General features: G+C 39.5%; 3 protein-coding genes across 3 annotated transcripts; 2 read left to right on the top strand and 1 right to left on the bottom strand.

Moving 5' to 3' along the window:
• The first annotated feature begins 92 nt into the window (after window positions 1–92).
• Window positions 93–5,338, top strand: LOC117375188 (suppressor of SWI4 1 homolog). The gene is made up of 14 exons (XM_033971455.2): window positions 93–298; window positions 435–605; window positions 681–782; window positions 949–999; window positions 1,175–1,345; window positions 1,536–1,612; window positions 1,788–1,895; window positions 1,977–2,100; window positions 2,157–2,235; window positions 2,423–2,552; window positions 2,840–2,994; window positions 3,072–3,473; window positions 4,076–4,098; window positions 4,341–5,338. Exons 1-14 carry the CDS (start codon window positions 284–286, stop codon window positions 5,292–5,294), a joined length of 2,562 nt encoding a protein of 853 aa, XP_033827346.2. The 5' UTR covers window positions 93–283; the 3' UTR covers window positions 5,295–5,338.
• Window positions 5,339–7,001: 1,663 nt separating this feature from the next.
• On the top strand, window positions 7,002–8,923 carry eif3g (eukaryotic translation initiation factor 3, subunit G). The gene is made up of 9 exons (XM_033971379.2): window positions 7,002–7,113; window positions 7,188–7,234; window positions 7,635–7,720; window positions 7,826–7,885; window positions 7,952–8,056; window positions 8,118–8,313; window positions 8,385–8,495; window positions 8,581–8,717; window positions 8,793–8,923. Exons 1-9 carry the CDS (start codon window positions 7,022–7,024, stop codon window positions 8,901–8,903), a joined length of 945 nt encoding a protein of 314 aa, XP_033827270.2. The 5' UTR covers window positions 7,002–7,021; the 3' UTR covers window positions 8,904–8,923.
• Window positions 8,924–9,559: 636 nt separating this feature from the next.
• On the bottom strand, window positions 9,560–23,175 carry dnmt1 (DNA (cytosine-5-)-methyltransferase 1). Its single transcript, XM_033970612.2, has 34 exons — window positions 22,981–23,175; window positions 22,601–22,637; window positions 22,298–22,405; window positions 21,983–22,220; window positions 21,839–21,911; window positions 21,681–21,762; window positions 21,565–21,605; window positions 21,442–21,493; window positions 21,280–21,363; window positions 21,094–21,203; window positions 20,909–21,027; window positions 20,752–20,844; window positions 20,528–20,679; window positions 20,270–20,457; window positions 16,629–16,812; window positions 16,461–16,558; window positions 16,232–16,379; window positions 15,943–16,058; window positions 15,506–15,707; window positions 14,975–15,108; window positions 14,722–14,898; window positions 14,418–14,642; window positions 13,867–14,059; window positions 13,704–13,794; window positions 13,473–13,613; window positions 12,972–13,254; window positions 12,711–12,852; window positions 12,465–12,631; window positions 12,066–12,243; window positions 11,613–11,808; window positions 10,733–10,896; window positions 10,180–10,296; window positions 10,012–10,105; window positions 9,560–9,943 (listed from the first exon to the last, which is right to left on the bottom strand). The coding sequence occupies exons 1-34, from the start codon at window positions 23,025–23,027 to the stop codon at window positions 9,906–9,908; spliced, it is 4,512 nt and encodes a 1,503-aa protein (XP_033826503.1). The 5' UTR covers window positions 23,028–23,175; the 3' UTR covers window positions 9,560–9,905.
• Window positions 23,176–24,472: the final 1,297 nt, after the last annotated feature.

Here is a 24,472-nt window from a genome sequence, read left to right as displayed (position 1 = left end):
GGTGATGCACAAAAGCACAGATTATATTTTGTAATCTAGAAAAAATATCTGGCGGACCATCCCACCTAGGAACTATTTCTTCCGACCTCGTTGCACACGCATACAACACAGGGTAGCACACAGCAAACGCCACAGCCATGTGGAGTTGGACTTTAGTTATGATCTTATTTTTCACCTAGTTTTTCTTATATTCTGTTTTTTTATTCATATGTTTGTTGTTCAGCCTTTGAACTACTGACAAGAATACTGTTTCACCTTTGGTAAACTACCAATTTATGTGAAAATGGTGAAATCGAAGGTAAGATATGTTGGTAGCTTATGCCTAATTATTTTCTTCTTGTATCATAACGTTGTATGTACCATCGACTAAGTCTCGATGCAAAAAAGTTATATACAGTTATTTATTAGTTGGCATTTGTCTTATTTGCTATTAGACCAAAAACCAGAAGAAAGCCCGAGTTTCAGCTAACCATGTGGCCGAGGAGACGTATGGTACAGTCCCACACTCTTTCGTCTTTCACCGCGGACAGATTGGCAAAAATGTGAGCCAGCTCATCCTGGATGTCCGAAAGGTTATGAAGCCATACACAGCAGAAGGCCTGAAAGTGAGTGTTAAAGAGCAGAAACTATGTAGCGTTGTGTCCATAATGTAATGATCTATTGATATATTTGTCTTTTAGGTTAGAAAAAAGAATGTCCTGAAAGATTTCGTTGCAGTTGCTGGACCACTTGGAGTTACACACTTTCTTATGTTCAGCAAAACCCCTTGCTCTGTTAACCTGGTAAGGTTAATATATATTATAATAATTATAATAATATAATTGATTTATTTGTGTGTATATGTATGTATGTGTGTGTGTATATATATATATATATATATATATATATATATATATATATAAAAATAATGAATGTCGTCACACAATTAACCCAAAAGTTGTATTTCAGAGGGTTGCTCGGCTCCCAAAAGGACCAACACTTCATTTCAAAGTGGTCCAGGTAAATGACGCATCTGTTACTACACTTATTAAGTTGGTGCTCAGATGATGATTATTTATTAATATTGATTGAAAGTGATGTTTTTCAAAGTAAACGCACTGATGAAACCAAGGCACCACACATTCAATTCAGTTTGGCAATGACAAATTTGTAACTAGACATTTGTATTTTTCAGTACTCTCTTGTCAAAGATGTGGTGTCTGCTCTGAAGAAGCACAGGATGCATGACCAACAGTTCACACACCATCCACTACTCATCCTCAATAACTTTGGTTCCAATGGGATGCACATCAAGCTTATGGCTACCATGTTTCAAAATATGTTCCCCTCCATAAATGTACATAAGGTAAATAAGTGAAGTGTGAAGTCTTAACTGACTTTTCCTTAATGTATGATGAAAGTATAGTCTGCTGAGTTCACTTTGAAGATCAATCGGAAAGTAAACGCTTTCTGACATTACCATTTTTGTCCCCATTTTAATAACAATAAACATGTGGAATTGTTATTTGACCTTGGGGTATTGTGATATGTTGCAGGTTAATCTCAACAACATCAAGCGATGTGTGCTGTTAAGTTACAACCCAGAGTCTGAGGAAATAGAATTCAGGCATTAGTAAGTTGTTTATTATTACATTGGTCAAATACAGTTCAAATGATGACAATTTCTGACTTGATTGTTCAGTGATTCATGTGTCAAAGTAAACGCACTGATGAACCATAGTATTTGTACAGTAGTTATTGCATTTGGTTGAATGGGACAATGACATCCACTGTTTCTGAACCCGTAGTAGCCTTAAGGTGGTACCTGTGGGTATGAGCCGTGGAGTAAAGAAGTTGATGCAGGAACGGTTTCCCAATATGAACAAGTTTGAGGACATCAGTGAGCTGCTGATCAAGTAAGGCATTTCTAAGTATAATAAAATGCTTGTGGAATGAGTGCTGTGGTCACACTAATATATGCTACTTCTGTGTTTAAGGGGCACAAACCTGTCAGAAAGTGAAGCCGAACAAGATGGAGACCATAACATTACAGAGCTGCCCCAGGCCTATTCAGGTCGAGGCAATATGGCGTCTCAACAAAGTGCTGTTCGTCTAACGGAGGTAAGTCTGTTGTATTATGTGAAAGAGTTTTTCATCTAACATTTTTTTGGTTTTAGATTGGCCCTCGTTTGACATTAAAACTCATCAAGATTGAAGAAGGAATAGGAGGGGGAAATGTCCTGTATCATTCTGTCAGTAAGTACATGTGCTCCAGTTTGTTTTTGGGTTTTTTTTGCCTTATGGTGTATCTGATGACACGTTTTGTATGAATTATTTAATGATTCATTTCCTAAAGTAAACGCTTACTGATGCACACAGTTTATTTGTCTGGAAAAGAATAATTTTTATATACTGCTTTTAAAATGAATTGTGAATTTTGCAGTTACTAAGACGGAAGAAGAAATCCAGGAAATCCTAAACAGAAAGGAGGCTCAGCTAAAAGCAAAACAAGAACGACGGAAAAAGCAAGAACAAAATGTGGCCCAGAAAAAAGAACAAAGAGAAAAGAACAAGTAATATTTTAGATTTTTATTAAATTTGTTTTTATATAGCCAAAAATCATAATAGCAGTTGCCTCACGGGACCTCACAAAATCATAATCCCAGTTGGGTTTTACATGATATTCTCACAAGTAATATCTTCACAAATGTTGAACGTTTTATTACAATAATAATGTGCTATACATTTTGGTCACCACCCCATCTGTATTAAAAATGATTGGCCTATAGAATATTATCATGTTTTGTAAAACCCAGCAGTACTTGAATTCTTTAAAGTCTAAATTGTACTTTGTCATTAGGTTAAAGAGCCTTGAAGGTATAAAAAAGAAACACACAGACGCTGATGAGGACAGTGAAGTAGAGGATCCCGGGGCACAAGATGACACGGTAAATGCAGATTCAGATGATGAGGTGGAGTACTACAGGCAGGCCGTTGGACAGGACCCAGATGAAGGTAAAGGATTTGCCTATATAAATACATGGCTGTGCTTGAATACAGTTTAGTTATTCACTTAATTCCTTTGTGCGCAGACATGTTCCCTGGAGCCAAGAGAAAGCGAATGAGGGACAAGTCAAATGGACCTGCCAAGAAGAGGAAACTGTCTCCTGGCAAATTGTCAAACAAAGACAAGCACAGCAAATCAAAAAGAAATGGTCCAGGAGCCGACCGGACAACCAAAACTGGAAAACTGCATAAACCACGGAAGAAATTTGGTGATTCAGAGAAACATTTTTCAAAGGTTAAGCCAGGAGGCAAGGTGTTCAATAAGAAAAGGCCTGGCGGTGCAGAAAAGTTTGGCAAAAATAAATTCAATTCAGATAAAACTCATGCAAAGAAAAACAAGGACAAATTTAAACCTAAAGGACAAAAGGGCAAACCGGGGTTTAAAAAACCTACAGGAGGTAAAGGCTTCAAACAGAGGAAAAACAACGGCTGAAAAAACATCTGGACTGTTTTTGGACAACATCAGTTGCAACATCTGTGAGGACTTGTAAATAAAGAATTGTAAAATTTGTTGATATACAGTTGGAATAAATATTACAATAATTCACTGACATTTTGGTCATCTCCATGTTTTGTTTTTTTTTTTGTCCAAATGGTCAAATGATACAAAAAATATGACTCTATTTGACATGACTTCCCACAGGTTTAGAGTGAAGGCAGAGAAGGCAAAGATGATAAAAAGATGTGTCCTGCAGGTAGCTTCCAGTCTTTTTAGTCCGTTACGGTAACAATTCCCCTTTATTCAAAATTTACTAAATGAAATTTAAGTCAATTTCAATTTCTTTAGAGTAGTTGGTGGTACCTAAGTATATTTTTGAGAACAGAAACTGCTGTAAAAACAAAACAAACAAAATGGACATTTCCTGTTGCAAATTTGTTGTTGCAAATGAACACAAAATGAGCTGAATGTTCCAGTGGAGAGAAGAGTGAGAATCAAAACATGGAGCAGTTCTTATACAAGATGAGTGCCTTTTTTATTTATTTTTTTTATCTCAATTATTTGAAATTACACTCAAATATTGTTACCAAGTGTGGGTTATCCATCAGACCAAAGTAAGCAAATTACCATCAGTTTTACTTCTTCATATTGTGAAACTTGTAGAGGGGAAGTTAGATTACGGTTTTTGACAAGGCTGTGCTTGTGGTTTATGTGCCAGTTTTACCAAGAGAATACAGGAAATGTAAACTAAAACAAGCCTGAGGCACAGAAACTGCATCTTTTTTGGTGAGTAAGTTTTTCCTCAGTTGTATTTTGTATCATAAATAATAAGATCTCATATTTTACAGATTGTTAGAAGTGTGGCCAAGTGTTACTCAAGATGAAGTCTGATATTCAAGGCTGTGAGACATTTCAAATCAACCTGCTGCCATCCTTGTATGGGATTGAGTTTGTCATTGCTTTAGTGGGAAATATGTTTGCATTATATCTCCTTGTGACTAAAGAAAGGAGAAACTGGCACACGGGGATTGTCTTATCCTGCAATTTGGCCATCAGTGACCTGCTCTACATCCTTACTCTGCCTCTGCTCATTGTTTACTATGCCCTGCAAAAAAACTGGATATTTGGGAGAGCTGCATGCAAAATTGAACGGTTTCTTTTCCACTTTAACCTCTATGCCAGCATCTTCTTCATCACGGTTATAAGTGTGAACCGCTTTGTGGCATTGAAATACCCATTTTTTTCCCGAACATACTTAGGACCAAGGCAGGCAAAGATCACCAGTGTTGTCATTTGGATTTTGGTTGGGGTCATTTGCAGTCCAGTTTTAAAATTTGCTTCAACATGCCCTGATATGCACAACAACAGCACAAAGAATGTGTGTGTCTCTAATTGCAATCAGCACAATACAGAGACGTCACATTTTAATTACACAATGTTTCTCTCTGTGTTTGGGTGTGTTATCCCCTTTTTGATCACCTTTGCCTCTTATTGTGTGGTTATTCAGGTAGCCTGGAAAAGTGTGAGCTTAACCACTCTAGAAAGACGCAAAGTAGCTCTATTGGTGATATCAGTCGTTGTGTTATATGCCATTTCATTCTTGCCCTACCATTTTTTTCGCATGAAACACTTTCACCTTAAAATAATCAAACACGTTGACTGCCCAGTGTACAGCGCATACCAAGTGACTAAAGGCCTGGCCACTCTGAACATGTGTATTCACCCTCTTCTTTACATGGCAGTGTTTGACAGCATCAGAGTGGCCTGTTGTGGGGGGAGGAGAGAGAATAAAACACAAGATATGAACTGAAGTGCTAAATGTTATGCTCTATAGTTTTTCTATTTATATAACTTTGATGCATGTTATTGTTATTGTATTTCTATTAGAATCTTGCCTGATATAATGTATAGTGATAATTACTCAAAGTGTAGACTACATGTTCTCATTTTGATAACCAACTTTTGGAGACAACTAACTTGATAATATTTCCACTCGGATGTTAATCGGGTACTTTGATCTTCAAGTCTAAAGTAGACTTTGTTGCTTAGAATCATCCGTGGTATTATTATAATGTAGATTATGTGTCTCCCAGAAGACAAGCCTGTGGCACCACCAGGCCTTGTTACAAGTCAGATCTGTGGAATGACGACCACGCATGTTTTTCAAGGCTGCCGCTTAATGTAAAGCAGGGGTCACCAACCCTGTGTCCGCGGGCGCCATGTCGCCCCCAAGCCCCACATGAGTCGCCCGCAGACCGGTTCTAAAAATAGCACAACTCACTAATGAGCTTTTTATCACCCTTGCGTTTATATAGATTTAAAAATGACAATATCTTAAACATATGTTCATTATACGTGAAGTTTAGATAAGTTAAGGTGAACTTTGACCTACTCACTTCAAAGGTCAGTATTGTGCACGTGACAAAACCAATGCTCCGCTCTGCGCTGTGAGGATGCGCTGAATGCAGTTTCTTACTCCAAAACATGGTAGAAAATAAAGAGATCACTTTCACAACGATTTAAGACTGTAAAAGAAACCTGCGCGTATCTCATCTGTGGAGCGACTGTGGTGACGGCAAAGCGGCACAATGTGGAGGGACATTTCACTACATCTCACAAAACTCCACACTAACTACCCACGGGGACGAGCGCTCCCCACGGGGACGCGCACTATGGGCAGAACAAGCCCAGAGCTAAACGCAGCTTTGGGTAAACAACAGGCTTTAAAAATATGTAAGCTTATTTTTCTTTAACATTACATAATTGATAACTTTATGAAACATGGTGCAATGTATATTATTTATGTTTTCTTAAAAAGGTTTGTCAATGGATAGTGAAAATGGGACACTTCTCCTATGAGATGTAGTGATATAAGTGTCATCTGGAAATTTAACAATTACTAAGATTAGTAAAGTTAAAGTGCTGAATACTGATATCTGTTTCCCTCCTTGCTCATTGTTTATAATTATTTTGAGAAATCATTAATGTGATCAGTGTGTTCACATATATGATTATTATTTATCATTATTAATAATGTATAACTAAAGGCAAACTGAGAAAATGTGTTATTTCAGAAGAGCGTCTCAAACTGGTCGCCCTTCGTATGACTCAGTGCCCATAAAGTAGCTCTCAGGTTAAAAAAGGTTGGTGACCCCTGATGTAAAGGATGTTAAATATGGAGTCATTTTCAAAGTTAACGAAATAAAAGGAACATTTTCTATGCTTGTTCATTACTGGCCAAACAATATATTCACAGTATGTAAATGACTGAATGTTTAACCTTTCCTACAAATATATCTAAATGAATTTTCACAATTTAAGAAAATTGTGCCATGTTGAATCCAAATGACTGTAATCCTTTCTATACAGTCAAACGTCTACTATCAGTAAAACGCTTTACAAAGCCTCTTTATCATTTGTAATCCCATTAATATTTTAGAACAATGTATTCTGTTTTGACAATATTGATTACAATTTTACAATAAAGTGAACAAAAAATATATACTTACTTTTGTTATGAAAGTATGTCGGAAGTGTATGGTGACAGCTTCCCGTGCACGTTCCTGTTCGCGGTTGCTAGCTTTCGAAGCTAAGCTAGCCTTCAGGATGCCGTCTATTGAATACGACGAGTGAGTATCTCTACCCAAGTTTCTTGTTGTGGTTCGTCCTCATCTTCTGATCCCACATGTTCATCTGTTCTCAGCTCCAAGCCCAGCTGGGCGGACCAGGTCGAGGAGGAGGGTGATGAAGGTACAATTACAATTAGCTAATGTTAGCACGCCCAGAGGCCGGCTATCTGGCCATTTTTCCACGTGTTTGTTTAACTCGTCTTTTTTGTTTGTTTATTAATAATGTCTCGATTCAGGTCTACATCATAATGTAAACCGCGTACACAACTCCAACGCTGGAGTGCGATAAAGTTGTTGTAACTCTTTTTGTGCTTTGTTGTTTGTTCAACAGTCAGTAGCATACGTTAACATACAGGCTAGTCCCAATGACTTGTGTTTATGCACAATATATCGTTTGACATCTGTAACAGTTCGTTTTTACTATCAGGCTATAAGACTGTAAGGGCTGTATTTGATTTCTTGGGCGTTGTCCACTTCACTGGTCACACTATATTATTCATAAAGTCGAACTTCTGTGGCAGGTACACTTCCATCACCAAAGGAAACTATTAAAGGAAACATTAAAACAGTGACTGAATACAAAATAGAAGATGGGAAGAAGTACAAGGTGAGTTGTGGTATTTGTACATTTGGATTCTGGTTACCTCATGAATTTATTACCCATTTCACACACATTTTTCACTTATTAAAATGTATCTTAATTATTCATTAGATTGTGCGGACTTTCAAGATTGAGACCAGAAAGGCTTCAAAAGCTGTTGCCAGGAGAAAGGTATTAGTCTAAATTTAGATTTTTCTGAGAAACAAAATTTAAGTATTTACGCCTCCGTTTTTATAGAACTGGAAGAAGTTTGGAAATTCTGAGTTTGATGCTCCCGGCCCTAATGTTGCCACCACCACTGTCAGCGATGATGTTTTTATGACTTTTGTTTCCAACAAAGAGGTAAGAAAACATAATATTTTAATATACTGCTCTAGAGTCTCTGAATTGTTGTGTGTTACAGGATTTGAATTCCCAAGACCAAGATGAAGATCCCATGAACAAACTGAAGGGACAGAAGATTGTGTCCTGTCGTATCTGTAAAGGGGACCACTGGACCACCCGATGTCCCTACAAGGACACTCTGGGGCCCATGCAGAAGGAGCTGGCTGAACAGCTTGGGCTTTCCACTGCAGACAAGGAAAAACCTGCTGGCTCTGGTATGAGAGAGTTGAGAAAAGAGTAGCAAAGAAATACAAGTTCTTCTAATTTGTTCCATTCATTTTTTTAGCTGAACCAGAACCTGCACAGCCTGCTCAAAGCAAGACTGGTAAATATGTTCCCCCGAGCCTGAGGGACGGGGGAACCAGGAGAGGGGAGTCCATGCAGCCTAACCGCAGAGGTGGGTTTCTCTTCACTATATGAGATCATGGACTCAGTGACGTAGAATTAAATTTTTACACTAATGTAATTTTTGCAATTTACAGCTGATGATAATGCAACAATCCGCGTGACCAATTTGTCTGAGGACACCCGTGAGACAGACCTACAGGAGCTATTCAGACCATTTGGCTCAATCTCAAGGATCTATCTGGCCAAGGACAAGAATACTGGGCAGTCCAAGGTCTGTGTCAGACAACACGTTGCCTTAAAACAGAAGTGATTTTTTGATTTTATTCTCCTAACTATTGTCCCACAGGGATTTGCCTTCATCAGTTTTCATCGCAGGGAAGATGCTGCCAGAGCCATTGCAGGAGTGTCAGGATTTGGATATGATCATCTTATTCTTAATGTTGAATGGGCCAAGTGAGTGCTTCTATTCTGATGTGTTAATATGTTCACTGAAATCTCTGACTGATCTTATTCTTTTTACAGACCGTCAAACAACTAAAAGCCATTGGATTATTCCTGGACAGGTTTTATTTGGGTAAAATTTCACTTGTACCTGAATAAAGAGAATCAACAGTGTTTTTTGTTGCCATTTCTTCACTGGTGTTTTGGTGTGTTAGTCCATTAGAGGTAGATATTGTATGTTTATCTTTTTTTACATTTAAGGCTGGGCAGTAAAAATTCAATTAATCTTGTAATCTGCCATTTATATGATTCTGCACAAACTCTTATAAATCAGATCATGGATAATTTGTAGAACATGTACTTTCATAAGTGGATGTTAAGTTAAAATGAAATGCTTAGCAGTAAAGTTTTTTTCTACCGAGTCACCCATGCATGTTTTAAAGGCTGTAGACCACTGAAATAAGTTCCCTTTAAAAAATGCCAATGAGTAGATCTTAAACAGCTGCAATCTTCAAGGCTTTACTATCCAAGCATTAGCTATTACATACTTAAATTTAAGGCTGGAAATTAGTCTAGTCACAATTAGCTGATTAAAAGTAGTATTTTAATTGTAATCTGAACTATACGCTCTTGGAAGATTGTGGCATTAAATAAATGAAACCATTTCTTATTCTCATGAAAGACTAAATATTTAATGTCTTCAGTCACCATATTTAGACCTTCATAGGGTAAGTGTAAAATTTAAATGTACTAATTTTACAATAGAAAATTTCACTAGTTAAAATAAAATCCAACCATATTTAAGTCTCAAACTTTTTTTTTTTTAGAAACAAATTTCATAAGAGCTTTAATTGAAATATTATAAAAACTACATACAATCCACATTGGCAAACATTTAACACATGATTAAAAGCACATTTAAAAACACTGGAATGATACAGCACAATGTGACTGACAAACTGGAATAAAACAATGGCAGCATTAAAATTCATGAACTGATTCAGTCCTTCAGATGGGACTATTCAGAGACCTCCATCTTCTCTTGTTTGATGTTTTCTGATAAGGGCAAAAAAAAGTTTACAGAGTTCAAGTTTCCAAGTTCAACACAAGGCAAAACTACTCACCTGATCCTTGTTCCTCCTTCATTTTGTCCAGAATGCACTTTTTGAGCTCCAAACCTATGGCTTTGCTCAGAGGAGGAGGCACTGCATTTCCAACCTATAAGAGATTTTATTCCAGTTTCTATTGAAAATACACTTTTACGACTACCAAAACTTACTCTGAACCATTACCTGTCTGTGCTTGTCCAGGACATTTCCAAAGAAGCGGTAAGTGTCAGGGAATCCTTGAGAACGGGCACATTCCCTCACACTGACCACCCTGTGCTGCTCTGGGTGCAGTACGCGGCCCTATGGATACAAATGTTGAATTTGTTTTGACCACTTAAGACAATATAAACCTACAAAAAAATTTACATTTCTCCATGTCAGTGTCACTCTGATGCACAAAGTTACTTATATTGGGATCTCCATCATACACAACTAGTTTGTTAAATGCTTCAGGCAGCATTCTTTTTGGGGTGGCATTTTGTCAAGGGTCAGGAAAAAAAATAAATAAAAATAATTGCATTAAAACTTTACCTTTGTCCATGTTTATAGCACTATGTAGGCAAAATAAAAGGTTAAGGGGATAAATAACTGGTGTGATAATTACTTTGTCATTTGTTTTGCAATACATTTTTAAAGATTTGTATTTTTTGAGTTACTTTACAGAATCCAAATATAATATTCTGGTTTTACATTTAGTGTTTTTCATCGGTGGGCAATATGAATAGAACAAACGTACCTGCTTGCCCATAGGCTCAGGATTGGTCACCGTGGTGCTGAAGAAGCCGTCCCACTCCAGGCGGCCGTACAGTCCGGCCCAGTGGTTGTGGCGATTCCCGGTGTGAGGTAGACACCAGGGGATCAGAGTGTTGAACTGCCGGTCTGCGGGGTCACACGGCTTGCCTTCAACATAAAAAATAAATTAATTCTTTATTAATTTAATGCATAAAGACTTTGTGTTGGTCCAATTGATAGTTGCAGATGACAACACCGTCTTTAAAATGACAAGATTAAAACTACCTACAATTTTAGATGAATACTGCGATTTTTAAGTGTCCAAAGAAACTAAGCTGCTGGCTTCAGCACTAGAAAACTGGTGCCCAATGGGAGCTGACGTCGACATAAACGTCATCCGTACAAAGCTGTGGAGTTCTCAGCCCCTCCTATGGACAGCTGCACATCAAGCCAACAAGCTGGATTTTTTTCCTCATTTGTGCCCACATTGTTCTCCAATTTTAAATTCTTAAGCATAGGAATCACCAGCATAGCAAAGTACAGAGCAACTTTTCACCAGTACACGTCCACTGATCAAAAACAAACATCAAAAGATTGCTGAAACCTGCAAATACGAGTAAATGGTGAGGGGAAACAACTAAAATAGTTTTATGCAAAACCAACTTTTCAGAGCTTTATAAGTCTGCTTTAAATAAAAAGGTGGCAAGATAAGGACACAATTTGCGTTATCATTTGTGGATTTCCCTTTTTCCATTTCTAGGTTGGGGTTAATTCTGACTAAATGTCTTTAATGTACAAATGTCCAATATCTAAACATTTCAAATACTGTAAAGCTTGTGTCTACATTTAATTTGAATTAATAACCATTTAACTTAAGCCTGTACCTCCAGCGCAGGTGCAGACCCCCCTCAGGGCCCCAGTGCCACTGCGTCCATTCTTCTTGTCAGCGTGCGTGTAGCGGAGTTTCTTGGTCATGGTACCATCCTTCAGTCGCACCTCCAGGTTGGGCAGGTCCCTCCAGTCAGAGCCGGGGGCCAGAGGGATGTGACGCATTCGTCCCTCCACTAGAGCGCTCATGTCCTGGGAATACAACAAAAAACAGTCACATGTCATTTCTATAGTTTAGCTCTGAAATGGTGAGTAGCAAATAATTGGGCTAGAAACTCTGAATTCTGATCAATTTATCAATATTTATAAATATTTGAGTCCATCCACTTTAGACAAAGGAGTAGAACAGATTTAAACTCTTCACAAATCTCAATACTGTTTACACATGTCACCACATACAAATGTTATTGGATCAGAAACATTAAGTGAATATTAGTGAAAGTATGAACCTTGCATATGTGGTCTCTGAGGATGGGCTGATACTGTGTTCCTCTGATCTGTCTCTGGAACCAGGACTGGGGTTCTCCGTTGTAGGAGATCTCCAGAGCAGCTGCCCCGTTTCTTATCTCAGGCAGGTCTGACATGGCGTCCCTCACTGTGATGGTCCTGTAGATCCCACCATTACCTCTGCAGAAAAAAAACATGAATAAGGAAAATTTAAAAGCTGAATATTGGGTAGATTAAGCACTCAGCTCTTTATGCATTTTGAGACCAAAAGAATGAATCAGGTTATATTGCTGAAAGATTTGAACAATTTTGTGAAAAATATTTAAAATCTAATTGATGTTTCAGTATGTGACAAAGTAGTATGTGAAAAATTGTAGAAAGTATTTTCAATCTAGACTTACCGAGTGACATTGCTGACATATTTCTTCTCATCCACAACCACATTGAGGGAGCAGGCTCTGGGGGCAAACACATGCAGAGGCTCAGGGTAACGTGGCAACTTCTCTCCAGGAGCAGCAGCCAAAATGATGGCCCTCCTGCGAGTCTGAGCCACACCGTACTGACCAGCCTGAACACAAACAAACCAAATGGATTAATTTTATTGAAATGACTTGTTCACTTGCACAAAAAAAGGAAATAAATCAAACCTGGAGAACCCCAAAAGTGCACTGATATCCCATTCGCACCAGACAGCGAAGAGTCAATTTGAGCACCATGGAGCTTTTGAAGGAGACAAAGTTTCTCACATTCTCAAGTAGGAAAAACCTGGGCCTGTAGTAGTCACAGTAACTGCAAAACAAGAAAAATGCATTGTGTACAACTTGGGTGATAATGAAACTACAATTAATTTGGTTGATGCGCGCATACAAATAAGTCAAAAAATAATTAGAACATCCGTAACTTTATACCTCAGGTATGAGACAACGAGGGAGTTCTTGAATTTGGAGTAAGTGCGGGAGTTGAAGCGGTTCATGCCACTGAAGCCTTGGCATGGAGGCCCTCCACAGAGCATCTCCACATCCCCCTTCTGTGGTAGCCTCTGGCCCAAAGAGTTGGTCTTCTCTCCAGACATGACCAGCTTCAGTAACACATTACAGTCCTCAGTAAAGACTGTGGTGCCCGGATTATTGAGCCTGAAGGCCTGAGCTGCAGGCTCCCACATCTCTATGGCCCACATGGTCTCAGAGATCCCTGAAGAGAGGGTTAGAGACATCTTTACAGGGTTTGTACAGTGTAAAGACTGCCAAAGAAATTCACAAGACAGCCCTACTGACAGTTTGGACACAGCCACTTCATGCATTTAAAAAGGTCTTAAAATGAGATGGTGAATGAATATTTAAAATCATCTTTGCTTTATGGACTTAATGTTGAGAGAGTGAATGGCTAACCATCTGTGGAAACGTATTTACCCGCTTGATGGAAGCCCTCAGACAGGCCTCCACATCCAGAGAACACATCCAGGGTGCGATATTTGGGCAGTTTGATTTCCTGTGTTCCACTCTGAGACTCCTGTGCTTCTTGAGCTGCAGCCCCCTTTCCTTTGCCTTTACCTGAAAAAAATAAAATTAAATAATTATTAATGATAATGAACACAAGGATTAAAAATGGTATAAAAAAAACCAACACTTGTGATCACTTACCTTTTCCTTTGCCCTTCCCTTTTCCTTTGTTGACAGCAGAGCGAGCATGATTTGGAGGGTCTTCAAAGCTTTTGGTTTTGGCATTATAGGCCTAAGGTAATACATAACCAACGTTAACAGTTTGAAATAGTTTTAAAACACATTTCCCATTTGTGATAGGTACCTCAAGAAAGTAGAATCTGTCAGGCCCTGCGCTGGAGTACTCCTGGACAGTCTCTGTGAGGTCCTCTCCGTATTCCACCTGACAGCGACCCAGTACCTCCGACATGCTCACAGTCACCTCCTCATCACTCCAGTACAACTGGTTTATGTCCGTGTGATAACTGCCCTTCACTCCTTTGTGAGTGTTCTCTGGCCTGGACAAGGATTACATGATGATGGCACACAGAGTCCAAGTACTCACAATGCCTTTAGCAGATCAACCTTCACAAGCATCAATTATATGTTTAAAATGCCCAGGTTTGTTGCTATAATGCACTTGGGTAAAGCGTGTAACAGCAGTGATTCCTTCCAGGTTCAGAATTGTTAAATATATTGGACTTTCTTTTAGTACAGTAAAGAGTATATCAAAATTTTGGACTGACTGTCACTGCATATTGATGGCTAGAGCCCTATATATATATATATATATATATATATTTTTTTTTTTTACAAATTTCAGCAGCAGAGTCAGGTTGTGCTACAAGTGAGAATCTCCAGTTTTGAAGCATGTACCTATAGAGTTTGTAGAGTCTCAGTTTGACCTCTGTAGTGTCTGGTTTGCCATTGCTGCGCCTGTGACAGAAGATCTCCTTAATGCGGCCGATGCGAAAAGGTGGTGGTGCATCCTGGTTTGAGCCCTTGATATAATCTGAAGACTTCCTGTAATACTCTGGATACAAGTCTTCATCCACATCCTCTTTTCTGTGAGAGCGCTTCACTGGACTGGCTGGTTTTACACTACAAAATACAAGATGCAATATATTTCTATAAAGCAAACTAGTAATTGTACACCTGAAGCAGGTCTGATTCTCCCTACCTGAAGTTAAAAGCATCTGGGGGCAGGTAAACGCTGTCTCCCACTTTGAACTGTTCTCCTTTAAAGCAGGCCAGAGCATACAAAGCTTTTCCATCATCTTCATTATCCAAAGGTTCAAATGCACGGGGTGTCGCTTGCGCTTCCTTCTCCTCATTTCTAACACAACTGCTACAGAACCTGGCCAAAAAATATGCACAATGGATTAGAAAAATAAAATTGACAGAACCATGGCTGAAGTTGTACACAATTTTACTTGAACTTTGAGTCTTCTGAAGGAACAGTCTTGGGAGGAGTTTCAAAGCGGGCAAAGTCCGTGTCATACCAAAACTGGTAGAAGAAACTCTTGCCATCATCCTCAATGACTTTAATGTCGTCATCCATTCCACCCTGGAATGGGAATGTCACAATATCAAAATTTAGAGTTAGAATTACTGTGAGAATAAACCTGGTAATTCTATCAATACTCTTGAATAATTGCAGAAACAGTGAAACAATTCTTCCAATATGAGAGGGGAATGGAGGGTAATGAATTACACAGTATATGGCCAGCTAAACAAAGTAAAAGTTAACTTCAGGAATAACAGTGCATCTTTTGGCATATGGACCAACTGAAAAAGACTTTCATCCTTTTTAAATTCTCATGTTTTGCTTTTGTTCTTGTGACATGATTGATACTGATTAGAGTTGGGAGGTCACTTAACAAATGCAATAGAGTGCTGCAAGTTGAGTTGGTGTATTCTAAATTGATTGATGCCCACCATACAAATAGTGAGTTGAAGTTTACCTCCATGAACCAGTTTTCAGACGGGGCTTTGTACATGACATTGACTTTGCCTTGTATGTAACTGAGCTGCATGTCTTCACACTCGTCCACAATGACCAGCTCCAGAGGGTCAGATGACTCTCCCAGCACTGTGTTTGTTCCTCGATAAAACCAGTGAGCGTGGAACATCTTCTCTCCATTTGCCTCCCAGAGTGAAGTGATCCTGGAAATACAGAGTTACACGCATTAATCATGATGAACTAGAGTTTCATGATATGAATTTTTAGTGTTACAATTATTGTAAGATCATTTCACAATTGTCAATTCATTTGATCAGATACATTTATAGCATTAACTGATGCCATGAAGCTAGTCACATGCTAGATGAATTTAATCAATTTTTTTTATGATTAAGAAACTTTGACAAACATGCAATTTTCATCCATTTGAGAACTTACCTGGCCAGATACTGAGGAGTAGATGGGTCCTCTGACAAAACTGAAACACAGTCTCCCACCTCCAGCTCCTCATCATTCACACAGACTTGCCTGTAATACTGCTTTTTCCCTTCCACCTAAAATGCAAAAGAAATGTACAGGTTTACAGAACTTCCAAGACAGTCACCATCTCCCACAATCTCATTTGACAATAGAGCCGTTAATTAGGTCAGTCCAGCTTGTCTAGTGTTCACCAAAGCAGTGTGAAAAAGTATACAATGGAGAGCAGTTGTTACATTAAAGCACCTACCTTAATAGGCTCTCCAATCCATGAAAGTTTGGACTGGCTCTGCTTCTTCCTCTTTGTTGTAGGAGGCTTTTTAGTCCTCTCCACAGGAACATCTTCCTCCTCAATGTTTTCATCATCCTCAGCTTCTTTAACTGCCAGATTGGGGCATCTAAATTGCAGATTTTCAATATTTATTAACATGTTCAACTCTGGTGTTCAACTGGATCCTTGTAGCAATGCCCAACCATACCTCCTTTGCTTGCATGCCTGTTTACTCTTTCCACTTCCTCCAAATTTGATCATGTCTTTGCAGGCACTACACTTTCCACAATCGGCAGACTGGCAAACCTGAAAACAAACATCTAGTTTTTAATTACGGTAATAAAATGAATGCTGTGCCTCATCAGTAGCTACCAACCTCACACACACCACAGCGCTGACGTTTAAGCGGACCATTCTCTTTATCATTCTGGTCAATCTGGTCAGAGAAAAATGCGTCAAAGATCTGGTACACAAGCTTAGTGGTTGTGGCTTTGGTTGGCCCTTTGCTGTCCTTCTCAATCTTGGTGGGATGTCGAATGGCTTGTCTCCGTGCTGCTCTCCTGCATTAAAAACAGCACAAATGTTTAAATTGTGTCAACTTTCTCCATTTGAAATGCATCTGAATACATTAGGCCATGCAAACTGAAATGAGCGACTGAACCAAACACTGAAGCTGTGCAATCAAACGTTTACATTATAGCAGGGGGTCTCCAACTTGTACCAGTAGAATTCTATATATTAAGCTGAATGAGGAAACTTTTGTCACAGACCGGACTCATACCAAACTACTCAACCATTTAGTTTATAAATGTAGGATTTAAGCATTTTGGGTAAGCTGTTAATAGGTGGGGTGCAGTTAGTTGCACAAACCAATTCTCATAGTGGCAGATCATTTGTAAGCTCCAGTTAGTCTTGAGTTCATAAAAAGTAACTCCTAGGACATCAAGATTGGAGAGCCCTGCACTACAGTCTTATGCACGCATGTTCATGTTGGCCAATTAAATTTATAGCAAGGGCTGGGTACCAAAGCCATCAATTATTTTACCCGTTTAGTAAAATAAATCTTTAAAAAAGGCAACAGAAGAATAAAATCCACAGATTGGCTTTGCCCTTTAAAGTTCAAATTTTAAAGCTTAGCTAAAATATAATTATCCATGTCTACAAATCAGTTGTTATCGGCAGCACGAAGTCAACCATGATAAATGATCCAGTCTTGGAGCCATCAGACCCCACAGACGCAGCGATGTCACGGTGCGACATGTGATGCCGTCTAAACGCGCACACTCATTTTAGCATGTGCACAACAAAGGCACTAGTGTGGTCTTACAGGTGAGCAGATGAGCTGACTGAACAAGCCCAGAGTTGAATCCACCCCAAAAAACATGAAGTCTGCACCACGGAGCCTCTAGGGCATGTTACCGCCTGTGTGTTGTGGCTAAAAATGGATATCCTGTGTGCGGCGCATTTTCTTGCAAACTTGCAGCCAAGCGGACAATTTGATCCAATCTTTGCTATAATCATCCTTCTTTGTCAAAGTTAAAGCATATTTCTCATGCAATCGCCAGCGAAAGCCATGAGGAGCACTGCCTTTGAATGAACTGATCTGACAAATCGAAAGTGAAACTTAACACGTGTCTGCCCACGTGGTATGTAGGCAGGCCAACCAGAGTCTGTTCACTTGTTTATACTAGGACTGCATTCATTTAATAGAGTGCTCTGAAAACAAAACATTTACCCGATTTTCAGGTAAAATGGGGCAAGTTGGCATTTAAATAGTTCCTAAGTTCAAACACTTTGCTATATTGGTAGCATTTGCACACGCATAGGTTTTTGGATACTAGTACAGCTTAAAAACTGCTTTTTTTTTTTTTTTAGACAAAATTAAACCAGTGTGACCCATTAAAAGTCTGGGCTCATCCCAAAGCATGCACATGGCTCTTGTTTGTGTAGTTCCATGTGTTATCCATGTCTATTATTTCATTACTCAAATAAAGCCATTAATGAAAAAAAAAAAAAAGTCTACATGCCCATCTGTGTAGCCACTTGTATGAATCGTGTTCTAGCCAATATACATCTTTCTTACAACTGAGATGTCACCATTCTTTACATCATGAATTAGCCAATGTTTTTGTGGTCAACATTGCTCAAGAAAGTCAGAAAGCCAAATGAACCCCATACTTTTCATTTCAAACTCCTTGAGAAAACAGTTGCTGCCCACCTCCACACTCATCTTTCCTCCAATAACATCTACGAACAATTTCAATCTGGCTTCCGTCCCCTCCATAGCACTGAAACTGCCCTTTTGAAAATCACAAACGACCTCCTCCTCTCTGCTGACTCTGGTTCACTCTCCATCCTCCTCCTGCTAGATCTCAGTGCAGCATTTGACACCATTTCACACTCCATCCTCCTTGACAGACTTTCCTCCATTGGTGTCTCTGGTACTCCCCTCTCCTGGTTCCACTCCTACCTCTCAGATCGCTCTCAGTTTATTCAGCTCAAGTCATTCACCTCACACCCCTTCCCTGTCACATCAGGTGTTCCTCAGGGTTCTGTCCTCGGTCCTCTGCTCTTTCTAATCTATCTTCTCCCCCTTGGTTCCATCTTTAGAAAACACCACATTCACTTTCACTGTTACGCGGATGACACCCAGCTCTACATTTCCAGTAAACCCAACTCTACACTTCCACCCTCTTCCCTGACAGACTGCCTCACAGAAATACAAACCTGGTTCACCTCAAACTTAACGGCAATAAAACAGAACTCTTACTTGTCGGCACCAAATCCACCCTTAGCAAAATAAATCCTTTTTCCATATCTATTGATGGCTCCTCCATCTCCCCCTCCCCTCAGGTAAAGAGTCTGGGTGTCATCCTCGACAGCACACTTTCCTTCACCTCCCATATCAACAACATCACCCGGTCCGCCTATTTCCACATCAGAAACATCCACCGCCTCCGTCCCTCACTCACCCCACACACCACCGCCATCCTCATCCATAGCCTGGTCACTTCTCGTATTGATTATTGCAATTCTCTTTTGTTCGGACTCCCACAGAAATCACTCCATAAACTCCAACTGGTCCAAAACTCAGCTGCCCGCATTATCACACACACACCCTCCCATCACCACATCACACCTGTCCTGCAACAGCTCCACTGGCTCCCCATCACGCACCGCATACACTACAAAATCATACTCCTCACATACAAAGCTCTCCACAACCTGGCCCCTCCATACCTGTCTGACCTCATTCACATCTCCACACCCGCCCGCTCCCTCCGCTCCTCCTCTTCCCTGCACCTCACTGTCCCTCCTGCCCGTCTTGTCACTATGGGGAGCAGAGCCTTCAGCTGCTCTGCTCCCCAGCTCTGGAACTCCCTCCCTCACGACCTCCGCAACACACACTCACTCCCACACTTCAAATCTAAACTCAAAACTTATCTGTTTAGAAAGGCCTTCACATCCTGACCACTCTGACCATAACTGCTCTGTCTTTTAATCTATATTTGTTTTTAAATGTATTTTTAATCATTTTACATTGTTCTATTTGTATTGTGTATGTGTGTATATGTGTACGGCGACCTTGAGAGCCTTGAAAGGCGCCTAACAAATAAAATGTATTATTATTATTATTATTATTATACTCTGGGTTGCTAGATCACATGACTTCAACCAGTTGTGAATAACAATAATTTTTATTTTTATTAAATTACCAATTAATGCTTTTAGTAAGTACCCAGTCCTGTTTAAACAAACGTGTTTTTAAATGGCCATTTTACAAATCATCTCACAAATATGGGAACACAATTACAAATGTTGGGTTTAAAGCAACATGAAGTGTAACATGGTTCACATAAAAACAGCACAAAAAGCAATCAGCTACCTACCAGTACAGCAGCATGCTGCATAGGAAATGTTAAAGAAGCAGAGTAAAGTGAAAAGGGGACAACTTTACTCAAGAGAAGCCCTTAGTTAAATCAGATTTGGTCAGATTTAAAATGAGAAAAGACCCACCTTTTTCCCAACGTGACTCCAGCAAGCTTGATGAGGTCCCTCATGCAGGGAGTGACAATGATCGGCTGCTCATCTGAATCTCCAGCCTCATCATAGCTTTCCACCTGCTCCACCACAAACTGGGCGTGACGCAGCAGAGTGTCCTCTGTGAAGCAGTTAAAGTTCAGCCCTGCAGGGGGCACAGTTGTCTGAGGACACAAACATTTGTCAGGATCAGCTGATGTTAAATCACCACATGCATCACAGGACAAATCTCACCTCAATCTTGTTAAGAAGGTCTTCATAAGTGACATCAGGGTTTTTCTGAAGGAACTCAACTACTATCTTGCTCATGTAGATCTTCTCCTGCATCAGGGCAAAGATGGGGCCATACTCCTCGCTGGGTTGCATTAGGATGTAATCAGCAAATGCTGGATTTTAGAGATAAATGTCATGAGTAACTGAACACCTTAGTAAGCAGATGTGATTTATATAAGGAATACCTGTAGTGAAACCAATAAGTGCTTTCTCTCCCCCATCAAAGCCAGTGATCCACCAGGAGTTGATGGGTCCTAGTTTTTTGGCAGGAACACCTCCTGAAGGTACAATCATCAGATTGAGTACACTGGAACATTACACTGGTGTATCAAATTTTCTTACCCTCCATGCATGGATTGTCATCATAGATGGGTTTGACGACACAGCTGAAGTAAAGCTCAACATTCTTCTCAATTAGGCCAGAATCAAAGGGGCAAAGGTGACCCCTCTTGTCATACACACTAAAATAAAATACAAAATTAAATAAAAGATATTGTCATCTTATAATTTAGCATTGGGCCACAAACCTGAAATTAGTGATTTTGTGCTGTGGCAGATCCTCATAACTTTCAAAGCCATCTTCATTTGAATCAAACAGAGAAAGTCGTTCATCTGTCAACATTTCTGGTTCATCCAGCTAAAATGGTAGATAATTTTAAATTGGAGAAGTTTAAAAAGCGCACACATATTGAATAACCAATTCAGGCACTTACAGCATTGTCTGGATCCCCTTGGAAGAATTTTAGATCAGGGTCATCCAGGTACTGCCGACAGTCTGTGCACTTTGGTGGAGGACTCTGAAAGTCATAATTGTTGCACTGTATGAAGATGTAAAATATGTGACTTGATTTCTACTAACCTTTTTACCCAATTACCTTTGCAGTAGCAGCAGATTTTGTTACATCAGTCTTCAATTCTTGAGTTGGTCTGCATTTGCAAAAGTTTTAAGACAATTAAACAATAGTTTATTTTAATTTGTTACAGAATATCTAACCTACTTTGGATCAGCTTCTACTTTAAGCCTCTTTTCCTCACGAACCTAAAACACAAAAAGAACAAAGTTACTCCCAAATGCAGGTGACCCTATGCCATTACACATCACTGGCCTTTTTACCTCATCAACATCATCATTATCCTTCTTTTCTTCATGACCATTGACGGTTTCTTCATTCAAGTCTTCAGACTTGCGTTTTTGACTAAAGACCAGAATATTCAGAAGTCTTCAGGAAAGCCAAATTTATCTTTTTTTTTTTTTAATTAAAAGATACTTACACTTTAGCAAACATTGACATGATCGTCGGTTGCTTGCCGCCATTTCTTGTCACTCTAGAACTTGCTGGAGACTCTAAATATAAACCAGTAAATGAGACCAGTTCATTTAAGCTTTGTCAAAATACTCACGCAGCATATACTAACTTTTCAAGTCAGAGTTTGCTTTGCTCTTGCGGCCACCCTTTCCTTTAGGAGCTCCAGGTGACTTGAGTGACTCAGATTCATCTTCCTCCATGGTTACATCACCATTGTTTTCATTTTTATGAGACCCATTTGTGAGGCCATTAGAGTTTCCATTTTGCACCAAACCATCACCATGTGAACCATTTTCAAGAGAAAGCTCATTTCCCAAAACAGCTTTGACTTTTGAGAGATAGACCTCCTAAAGTCAAATAGCAGAAAGAATATTAGAGAAGCATTTTGCAAAGATGCACAACATACATATTTTACAACACTCACCTTTGTAATCTCAGAACTAGTCATCCTTTCTTTCAAGTTATTGAGCTGATCCAAAGTGCTGGCATTCAAAAAGTCCTGCAACAAACTCAGCTTCTCCTTCACCTGATCCTAAAAATGAAAATGCAGTGCATGAAGTCTACTGAACAGACAATGAAACAAACTTTTGAATAAAGAATAAAACGGTCTGGGATAGTCAGGTGAACAAGGGTTGGTCAACAAGTTGGTCCAGCGAGTCATGTAACACGTCTTATGTGAGTGAAGCTGCACCAGCAAAGATGTGCATAAGGCAACTGTAAAACCCACCTCATCTGAAACTCCATCTTCATCAAGCACCTGTAGCCTGCGGACACACAACCCAAGTAATTCATGCAATGCAATGAAAATCTATACCGTGCATTTACTATTACACTTATCAAAACCAAATGTCGCTGTTCATTCACAAAAAACTGTACAACTTGAGTGGCGCCAAATCCACCACGCCGTTTTTCCCTTTGACAGGCTACATGCTAACAGTTATGAGGGCTAACTCGCCACCACTCAAGCTAGCTTGACATGGCCAAGAGTGGCGAATGACAGATATGCATACACCAAATGATCAGTTGCTTTTAAAACTACAACAAATATTAGGCCGCGAAGACGCAGATCACAGGACGCTTTATTTACATTCTCAAAAGCAGCGTTACCTTTTCCTGACATCCTCTGGTAGTGACATGGAAGTGCTGGCTGGCATTGTAACAATCACACAGATAGAAAATGCTAAAATTGATTTAAAACGGGTAAAATCAAAGTTAAAAGCCACTGGAGGAGTCTCGGTTCGTGCGGAGTCCCTGAATGAGTCTTGATGACTGATACAATGGATGCTATAAGCGCTCGGGCGCGGGCCGTCTTTTCCCGGGTGTTGTGGACCTCACCATTTTGAGGCTAATACGGGGAAGCTGTTTCACATTCAACGCTTAAAACATCATTATATTCATATTTCTAACTCTAACCACAACTTAATACACATTTAAGTACATTTAGAATGTCGTATTCATTAGTATATAACATTTTCCTTTAAAAGATCTTTAATGACAAGGGCCAAATGTAAAAGTACTCCCCCGTATGTTGCCACTAATGTTCCAAGCGGAAGTAGTTAATTTGACAGTGTTGTTTACAAATGGACAGTTCTGCAGCCTCTCTCTATGAATAATAGACAAAACAAAATATTGCATCTAGCATTTCATTTGAGGCTTTGTGAAGCTAATCGCTTGAACATTCCTAACAAAACGGTGCCGCCACTTAAAGAAGGGATATTCAATTCGAGCAAATTTGTATTGGTTTATGCGAGATTATAGTATGCTATGGGATACATGTTTCAGTGTAAATGAACATTCTACTATTTGTTGATTAATTATGTGAAATCTGTAAGGTAATTTGTAGCTAATTGTTGTAGTGTACTTTTAGAAAATGGCAACAAAACAATCAGAAAACAGATGGCCACTTATTTACAAACAACAGAGACTGTATGATTGTAAATGAAAATCTGTGTCACCAATTGCATTACTTTCACAATTTCTTTCTGCCTTGTAGCTGGAGTTTTACAGAACAGTCAAAAGGTTGAACTTGTAAGCCCATATTTCACCACCAGATGGCGCCATTGTCCCAAAGATGTGTGGTGCTTTAAATTTCTCAGGGCAGCACCAACCAGGAGGAATCTCAATAACTACAAATTAACTTAGAGGAGGCAGTTTTTTCCATGCAGCTGTAGCCTATCACTTCACATCACAATCATTCAATAATCAGGCCACATAATGCTTCAGCTCCATAAATAAACAAAATTAACATGTAAATGGCAGTGAAGGAACTAATCATGTAATAATAGTTTAGACAGCTTATATTTACCAGAGCTATCAGACCTAAAAGTTTGTGTATGAAGCATTGACTGTATATAATGAAACATGTTATAAACACTTTGAGGTTTTTGAACCTATGTCACATCCTGCTGGGCTCTGGACAGACTTGGCTGGGGTCCCAGCAGTGCAGCCTCCTGGGGCTGGTTCAGCCATGTTCCCACCCAGGAATCCTGGATGTCTGACAGGAAACAGACCCAACTTTCCCAAGGCCACTCGAAGGCATCCTTTCCCTTCACCCCGAGTCTCCCCCCGAAGCACAAACCTCTCTTGGGGCCTCCCTCAA

Source organism: Periophthalmus magnuspinnatus, chromosome 8, assembly GCF_009829125.3.
Source record: "Periophthalmus magnuspinnatus isolate fPerMag1 chromosome 8, fPerMag1.2.pri, whole genome shotgun sequence".
Lineage (NCBI taxonomy): Eukaryota > Metazoa > Chordata > Actinopteri > Gobiiformes > Gobiidae > Periophthalmus > Periophthalmus magnuspinnatus.
This window is presented reverse-complemented; position numbering and strand designations above follow the sequence as displayed.